The 8,712-nt window shown below is 63.9% G+C and overlaps 1 protein-coding gene across 1 annotated transcript; it reads right to left on the bottom strand.

The window, feature by feature from the left end:
• Positions 1–957: 957 nt before the first annotated feature.
• HES5 (hes family bHLH transcription factor 5) lies at positions 958–1,652 on the bottom strand. Its single transcript, XM_032625050.1, has 3 exons — positions 1,599–1,652; positions 1,358–1,523; positions 958–1,235 (listed from the first exon to the last, which is right to left on the bottom strand). Exons 1-3 carry the CDS (start codon positions 1,650–1,652, stop codon positions 958–960), a joined length of 498 nt encoding a protein of 165 aa, XP_032480941.1.
• Between the last annotated feature and the right edge of the window lie 7,060 nt (positions 1,653–8,712).

Raw genomic sequence — 8,712 nt, forward strand, 5'->3', positions numbered from 1 at the left:
GCCCCCTCCCTCCCTCCCTGCCAGTCACTTCTGCGTCCTCCCTCCGGGCTTCTCCTCTGCCTGCCCTCCTCCCTCCCCGCTCCCTTCAGCAGAAGCCCAGCCCTCCTTCTTGTGTCCAGGGGGTCGCTGGCAAGGGCGCTGCCCACCCATGGCTGCAGACCGTGGTAGTCCCCACTCCCCGTCATCCCTGCAGACCCGCCTGCCCGGTGGCCACCGAGGACACGTGTGAGGCACAAGAGACAGACAGCGGAGGGGGCTGAACTAGTCGGATTTTATTAGAAGTCTTTAGAGCAGTCCCGTGGCTCCCACGTGACTGAGATTCAAATTCTGAGTACAGAGTTGTGCCCACGCGCACCCACCCACACGGGAATCCTTTAAGGATCGTGGTGGAGACCCCCAGCCGCCCCACACAGCCCCGGTGTGAGCCCCGACCAGACAGCAAAGCATCCCCAGGGGCTTTGCGCCCACGGCTCTGCCCTGTCCTTCCACGCCCATCCAGGCTGACACTGTCGTTCCTACGAGGATACACCTTGAGTTCCGCCTTCACAAAAGGCAAATGTGCCCACGGCACGGCCTGCGCCAGGCCCACTGGCCTGGCAGCACCGGATCTGAAGAAAGCCCTCTACGCATGGGGCGCCGGCTGGCCGAGCCCCGCCGCCTACAAATATCATAGAACCCCGGCAGTGGGGACTTCCCAGAAGTCACTTGCTGAAATGCAAACACAGAGCAACCCCATGGGGTCAGACATTTGGCAGAAGATGGGCCCTAAATGACAAGGACACTGCACGCACATTCTCTGAGAATGACCCTCCTGCTGGCCCGCCAGCCTGGAGAGAGAGCCTTCCGGAGAAGGGGCCAGTCCAAGCCAGGGGCGGCACGGACGACGGGGAGGCCCTTCCCTCTGCCAGAGGAACGCGCTGGCCCTCTGGTCCTCCGGGCAGGGCTGCCGCCCGCGGGTCACCACGGCCGCCAGAGGCCACAGGCGGGCTGGCGCGCAGAAGCGGCGGCGGCGGCCTTGGCCGGGGCGGGCGCGGGCGCGGAGCCAGGCGCCTTGGGCTCCTTGGCGGGCGCGGCCGGCGCGGCCGGCGGCCGCTGGAAGTGGTAGAGCAGCTTCATCTGCGTGTCGCTGGCCGCGTGCAGCGTCAGGAACTGCACGGCCTCCTGCAGGCACCACGAGTAGCCCTCGCTGTAGTCCTGGTGCAGGCTCTTGGGGCCGGCGGCGGCGGCGGCGAAGGCTGCGGGGAGTCGGGGCGGCGGTGAGCGGGGCCGGGGAGCCCGGGGCGCGGGGCGGCGGGGAGCGGGGCGGGGCGGGGCGGGGGTCGCGCGGGCCGGGGCTCCAGGGCGCCGGGCGGCTCACCTTTGCTGTGTTTCAGGTAGCTGACGGCCATCTCCAGGATGTCGGCCTTCTCCAGCTTGGAGTTGGGCTGGTGGCGCGCGAACTCCTGCTCTAGCAGCAGCTTCAGCTGCTCGATGCTGCTGTTGATGCGGTCGCGGCGCATCTTCTCCACCACCGGCTTCCGCAGCTGCGGGCGGGAGGAGGGGGCGTCAGCGGGGCCGCGCCAGCGCGGGGGCCGCAGGGGCCGCGGCCGCGCACTTACTCGGTTTTTCTCTTTGGGGCTGAGCAGCTCCACGGCCACGGTGCTGGGGGCCATGCCTGGCGCGGGGAGAGGCGAGGAGGCGAGGAAGCAGGGAGCGGAGCGGGCGCGTCCCGTGCTGGCGCGGGCCCCGGCCCCTATATAGGCGCGGGCGGCGGGCTGGCGCCTGGGGCCCGGGCGCCGCGGCCGTTCCCACACTCCGCGGCCAATGGCGGCGCGGGCCGCACAAAGGCGCCGGCCCATTAGCGCACGCTAAATTGCCTGTGAATTGGCGCGGGCACAATGGGCGCTCCCCGAGGAGCAGGTGGGCCGCGCGGCACAATGTCCGGGCTGTGGGAACGCGCTCGCCCTCATTAGCATCCCGGGGCCTGATGCTGGGAGCCCCGCGCCTCAATATGCTGCCTTTTCCCAGGCCGCGGGGACAAAGGTGGGGGCAGGAAGGAGCTGCGCCCCTCCCTTCCCCTTCCCTCCCTCCCCCTCTTCTCTCCCTTCTCCCCCCCTCCCCAGCGACTCCCCGCTGCTGGCTGGCAGAGGCCAGGAGCCCAGATAAGGGGAAGCTTTAGAATGCACAAGTGCGGGCGGCTTCCAGGAGGGTGGGCACCGTCCCTGACAGGCGAGGGGGACGGAGGAAGCCGCACTTTTCCTGAACAGACACAGTCACCTCCCTCTGCACAGGTGGAAGAGGGGCCCAGGCTCTCAGGATCAGACCTACTGGCACATGTGGCAAGTCTCCCCAGGCTGTCACCTGGGACACGTGACTTCAGAGCTAGAAAATGGGCTGCCACGCCTCCCTGGCTGGGCCGTGGGTAGCTTCAGGGAGCCGGAGTACCCGAAACGCCCAGCATGGAGCCCGGCACCTAGGCGGTCCCCCCAGGAGCTGCACTCCCTCCTCCCTGGAGCAGTTCAGCAGACTGTGGCAACTGGGGTGCTCTGAATCAGCAGGTGGCCTCCAGGGTCCCACCCCACCCCCATCTGGATGGGAGTCTGACCGTGGCTGTCCACGGAGCACGGGAGGGCGCGTGGCTGCGGGCGTGCTCTGTACAGGTGTGTGGTCACTGCTCCTGCGTGACTCGGGGGAAGCCTTGGCTGCATGCTACCCTCTGCACTGCCTTAGGAGTGCTTGTAGGGCTTGCTGTCCCTAGGCATTTTGCCAGTGCTGAGGAAGGGGGTGCCAGGTGGCAGACATGAGGCTCCTGCCTGGAGCCCACACGAACGCTGTACCTGCTCAGACCCCCTGGAGGAACTGCTGATCCCGGTACTTGGTCAGCCCAGCTGAGGGCCAGCCGCTGCTTGGGGGGCCACCAACCCCACCCTGGGTCTCTAGGGGAGGGCTTGTTGGGAGCACCCCTCCACCCAAAACAATCACTTTACTTTGATTCTCTGCAGCCAGGAATCCAGTTCTGCAGGGACTGCGGGAGGGGGTGGGGCTGGGAGTACCTTCTAGGGGCAAGGCGGGACCCAGCAAGGTCCAAAGAGGAGGCAGGGCTTCAGCCCGGGGAGCCAGCGGCTGGCATCAGGGTGCGTGAGCCAGAGTCTAAACCCAGGAGCACAGTTCCCTGGACGGCAGCCACGTCCGAGCGCAGCTGGGAATTGCAGGGCCTTAACAAGGGTCTTGGCAGTGACTCACAGCTATGAGTGGCCTGCTTGGTGGACCTGCTCAAGAGGTTCGCAGCACAAGGAGCCTTTGGGGACCTGGAGATGGGCCCATCCGGGAAGCAGGAGGATGGTGTCCGGACGGCTAGGGCAGGCTTGGCTTGGAGCCAGCACAGGGCAGCCCCAAGAGCCTGCTGGTCACCCACTGGGATGGATTAGGCTGGGGAGCTCCCGGGGGGGAACCTATAGGTGACTTTGGAAGGGAGTGGAGGGCAGCCCCATTCACCCCTTGGCACCCGCTCTACCCCCAGAGCACCTCTCTTGAAGGGGAAACAGTCCCCAGGCTGGCTTTGGGAGGTGGGTGACCCTGAGCCCTGGGCTCCTCTCGAGCAGGTGGACCCCCTACCACAGATATCCGGCCCGATCAGGTTTGATGCAAAAGGGCAGAGGGCACCCAGGCAAACTGGGATGGGCGTGCTGGAGACATGTGCTCTGCCCTCTGCTCCACAGCCCTGGCTGGCACTGCCAGGGGCACCCGGTGACGCTCAGTGGAGCCATTTTTGCACCAAAAGTGGGGCTTGCGATGGGCGACCGGCACGTTTTGGTGGGTCCCTCGCCTGCCTATGGACTCCCTGGGGGTGGACTGTCGGGGGGAGGGCAGGATGGCTTAGTTGCCTGTGTCCCCGTCGCCCACACCCTGCCAGCCCGGCACCTGGCGCCAAGGAGGAGCTTGGCCAAGGAAGAGGGAATGCAGGGACGAGGGGCGTGTGCTCAACTGCCTCGCTGCGGGCAGCAGGGGCCCCAGGGCTCTGCCCGGAACTGAGGGCAGCACGCGGGCCGGGCCCGTCCCCCTGTCCCCCACCCCGCCAGCTTCAGAGGGGCAGTTGGCCACCTCCCCCAAGCCAGCTCTCGGCCCAAGGGAGACACGTGCCAGAGACGTGGTCCAGGCCCTACCCCACCCCACCCCAGCTGCACGCCCACCCGCAGTGGGCCAGGGTGGAGGTGAGGGTGGCGGGTGGGCCGTGGGAGGCTGACTCCTCCCGCCTTCCTCCCCTCCCCCCTCCCCCTGGACAGTAGCAGCTTTGATCCAATTTTGAGTTGTGGGAAATATGAAATGAATGGTGTTAAATCTCAGCCCGGCCGGATGAAAGGCTTGATCCCTCCCCGAGTGCGGGCCAGATGGCAGCGCGGCCTCCGAGGCACACGCCTGGCCTTTGTGGGCCGTTTAACACTGTGAATGGGGCCAAAGTGTGGGAAAGTCGCTGGGCTCCCGGCTCACACGTCCGTCCGAGGTGAGTGGCCCAGCAGCCTGGGGGGGCTGCGGAGGAGGGAGGAGGCGGGAAGAGCCCAGGGCCTCTCCTGGCTGGCAGGCTTAGAGCGGAAGCATCCCAGAGCGTGGAGGGGGCTCGGACCCTCCGCTTTGGCTGCCCCCAGCAGCTGGGGGGAGGGCGGGGAGAGTTCGTCCTGCCCCCACCCTGGAGAGCTCGGTAAGTCTAGGGTGGGGTGAGGTGTCTAGAAGCAGCCGATGAGGCAAGGTGCCTGCTGCGGATGTGGGGCTCCAGGCCAAACCGACGAGCTGGGTATGATTTATGCTAGAATTCAGGGATCTAGGACCACAACCCGTTTCTGTTTTCTTTTAAGAATTATTTATTTATTTATCTTTGGCTGTGTTGGGTCTTCGTTGCCGCACGCGGGCTTTTCTCTAGTTGCGGCGAGCGGGGGCTACTCTTCGTGGCGGTGCGTGGGCTTCTCATCGCGATGGTTTCTCTTGTTGTGGCTCACGGGCTCTAGAGCGCAGGCTCAGTAGTTTTGGCGCAGGGGCTTTGTTGCTCCGCGGCATGTGGGATCTTCCCGGACCAGGGCTCGAACCCGTGTCCCCTGCACTGGCAGGCGGATTCCTAACCCCTGCGCCACCAGGGAAGCCCCATAACCCATTTCTAAATAACGCACACCCCAACTCCACCCCTCCCAGGCTGACTGCAAAGCAAAGGGCACCATGATGGGGGCGGTGCTCCAGGGGCATTTGCTCCCCGTGACAAGGGAGGTCTTCTCATAGGGATGGTGCAGCTGCTGTGGTAAACAGTGTGGTAGTTCCTCCAAAATTAAATGTAGAATTACCATGTGACATGGCAATTCCACTTGTGCTCTGTACCCAAGAGAATTGAAAGCAGGGCCTCAAAGAGACCCTTGTATATCCATGTTCACAGAAACATCATTCACAATCACCAAGAGGTAAAAACAACATGTGTCCATCAACAGATGAATGGATAAGTGAAATGTGGTCCATCCCTATGACGGAATGTTATTCAGCGTTAAAAAGGAAGGTGATTCTGACACCTGCTCCAACGTGGATGGACCTTGAGGATACGATGCTGAGCGAGATGAGCCAGCCAGAAAGGACACGTCCTACACGATCCCGCTTCTGTGACGTCCCCGGAGGAGTCACACTCACAGAGACAGGAAGGAGGAGGGTGGGGCCCGGGGCTGGGGGAGGGGTGGGCAGTGAGCGTCTCACGGGGGCAGAGTGTCGGTTTGGGAAGATGAGGAAGTTCTGGAGACGATGCTGGTGATGTTTGTACAGCAGCGCGCCTGTGCTTAATGCCACCACGCTGTGCACTTATCAATAATTAAGGTTATTTTATGTTATGTGTATTTTACCACAATTAAAAAGAAATTAAAAAAGGAGGACTCCTTGGAGAAGAGCCACACACGCCCTCCCACCCCGCCCCCATCCAGCCCCAAGTGACCTTGCCCTGGACCTCCCAGTGCCCTGCAGGCTGGACTGGTGTGGAAGGGACACTGCTGTGCCCACTGGCCTCTGCCGCCTCCGCCTCAGCCCGGGGCCAGATCCCCTGGAGCAGGTTGTGCCATCCACAGGGTTCTGTGAAGTCCCAGGCTGTCCACAACCTGGGTGTTTCTGGTCCCAGGAGGGTTTCCTTCTTGGGGTGTGGGGAGTGGGCAGGCTGGCCTTCTGGGAGAAAAGAGACCGTGACAACCCACTGTGACACCGCCATATGCCACCACAAGGACCCCAGGCTGTGCACAGACCAGAGACTGGTGCCCCCTGGGGTGGTTCTGTGCCATGGCTCTCGCCCCGGGCCCATCCAAACTCAGTGCTGTGCCCCTCTCCTGCCCTCCAGTGGCTCCCAGCGGGGCCCCCGGCCAGCCCTCCATCACCAGCTGGTCCACCTGTGGTGGCCACTGAAAGAGCACCCAGGACAGCAGGAAGGCGCCCGGCTCGGGTCCCCAGGCGTGAAGGGGCAAGGCTGGACTGGGTGCCACTCACAGTTGCCCCCAGCCAGGCAGGCCCCTGGGAGCACTGGAGAGGCGGTGGCTATAGGTTGCTGAGTTTGTCCGGGGGTGGGGAGGGGGTTTGGGGTCTCTCCTTGGGGATCCAGGCGGGAGCTGGATTGGGGTAAGATTCCCAGTTTCTGAGCATCTACTAAGCACCAGGCAGGGAACAGGAATCTGCCTTCTTAGAACTGCCCTGTGAGGGGACTGTCCCTGCCCCATTTCACAGATAGGAACCAGAGAGTTTTTGAGCATTTATTATTATTATTACGTAGTAGGAAGGGCTAAGAGCTCTGGTGTATTTCCCAGGCTAGAGCTGCCTGGGGACCAGGCAGTATTATTACTTCCTTTTTCCGAGAGCCCCCAGGCACCGAGAGGTTGCTGAGGCTGCTTGGAGAGTGAGGGTGGGAGCTGGGACTTGGACCCGCGGAGACGGGATGGGGGAGGGGAAGGGGTGCAGCGCCTGGGCTGTGGGCCTGGGGCGCTGGCGTGAGTGGAGCCTGCCCCGGAGAGTGAAGCGGGGAGGGGTGGCATGCGTCTCCCCCGTGGCACGCAGGAGCAGCCGCATTGATCCCTCCATCCCCAGTCGGACTCTTGCTCCAGATGGCGGGTGGCCAGGACCGTGGACAAAGGGCAGCCGCTCCCAGGCGGCCTGCGAGCCCCGCAGGCGGAGGGTCCAGAGTGTGGGAACCTCCGGCTGCGTGGCCGCTCTGGGGGAGGGGTGCTCTGGGGGGTGGGAGGAAACCCCGCCCTCCACTTCCCAGCCCCCTTCTGCCCTAGCTCCCTGCGCCCCCCAGAACCAGACCAAAGAAGTGGATGCGAGAGGGGGCTCTTTCCTCCCTCCCAGCTGCGGGACTCTTCCCTTCCCTTCCCTTCCCTGGGGCAGCGGACACCTGGGCACACCTGGGCTGAGAGGGGACTGAGGGCTGGACCCTGCCCTGGGGGGTGGACGGGGGCTGAACTTGGGGCTGGGGAGACCTTGCACGTAGGAGGTCACTTTGGGGGTGTAGTTAGCCCACCATGGAGTTACAGCGAAGACCGAGTGTCCACCTGACATTGGCAGAGAGATGGAGGGAACCTCCCGAATGCTGACATTTTGGGGGCCAGAAACTTGGTTAGTTTTTCTCATGTCTGCTTTCTCCAGATTTTCTTGAAGGAGTGTCTACTGTTTGTATAATTTCTAAAAAGGCATATTTAGGCTCCCACAGGGGCCCCAGGGAACAGGGGGGCGTCTTGGGGAAGGCTTGAGACACTGACGTTTTTCAGAAGAGTCCTGGATGTAGGGCGATGAAGGGAAAGGCAGGGTGGCCAAGGGAGGGCTTCCTGGAGGAGGTGATGCCCAAGGAGGTCCTTGAAGGGAGCCTGGGTGTGTCCCAGGTGAGGAATTCTGAGAAACTTTATCCAGGAAAAGAGAATGGTGGGACACGGACCTGGGGGTGAGCAGAAGCCGGCACCAGAAGTGTCCAGGCACGGCTGGAAGGGGCTCCCCTGCGTGTGTGCCTGTGCACACGTGCCCATGCACGTGTGCCCACGTGTGTGCCATGCACGTGTGCCCTTGCATGCGTGCCTGTGAATGCACACCCGTGCCTGGGCTCTGGAGGTAAAGGGCCTGGCACTGCCCCCCGGCCCCTCAGCTTGGCTCGCTTTCCTTGGCGGGTCAACGCGTGGACACACCTCAGGCGTCCTCTCCTCCCTGCCCACTGCCCAGCGTTAGAGGCCCCGACGGGAGGGGGGCCTGAGTTGGGCGGAGCGCCGCTCTGGGCACCCCTCCTGCAGTAGGTGGACCCTGGGCCCCGGGTGGGTGTGAGGAAGACCCTGTCTGTCAGCAGCCCCTCTCCTGCACTGTGTAGGGGTCAGTGCCCTGCCCAGTGCGGCACCATGGCTCATCCAGGCCTCCAGCAACGTTCAGAGGCAGGAAGGATCACCCCTGTTTCACGGGGGAAACCGAGGAAGCTGAGGTGTTGAGCGTGCAATAGCCTGCCCAAAGGCCTGTGGCCGCGGACTGCCACCACCCTACCTGGGAGTGGGCTGTGGTCCTGGGCCACATGGTGGGTCAGTCAGCCCCAGAGCCCAGAAGCGGGCTGGGGGTTCAGGGTGGCCGGGGAGGGGCCTTCCCTCCAGCACGGCCCTCCGTGCTCAGGACCAGCCCCTCCTCCCCAGGGTTATGCTGGACCCAAGAGGGGGACTTGGAGTCCAGTGATGGTGGGTGGGGGGACGCTTACACACAGCGGGA

This window comes from Phocoena sinus, chromosome 1 (assembly GCF_008692025.1).
Source record: "Phocoena sinus isolate mPhoSin1 chromosome 1, mPhoSin1.pri, whole genome shotgun sequence".
NCBI classification, from domain to species: domain Eukaryota; kingdom Metazoa; phylum Chordata; class Mammalia; order Artiodactyla; family Phocoenidae; genus Phocoena; species Phocoena sinus.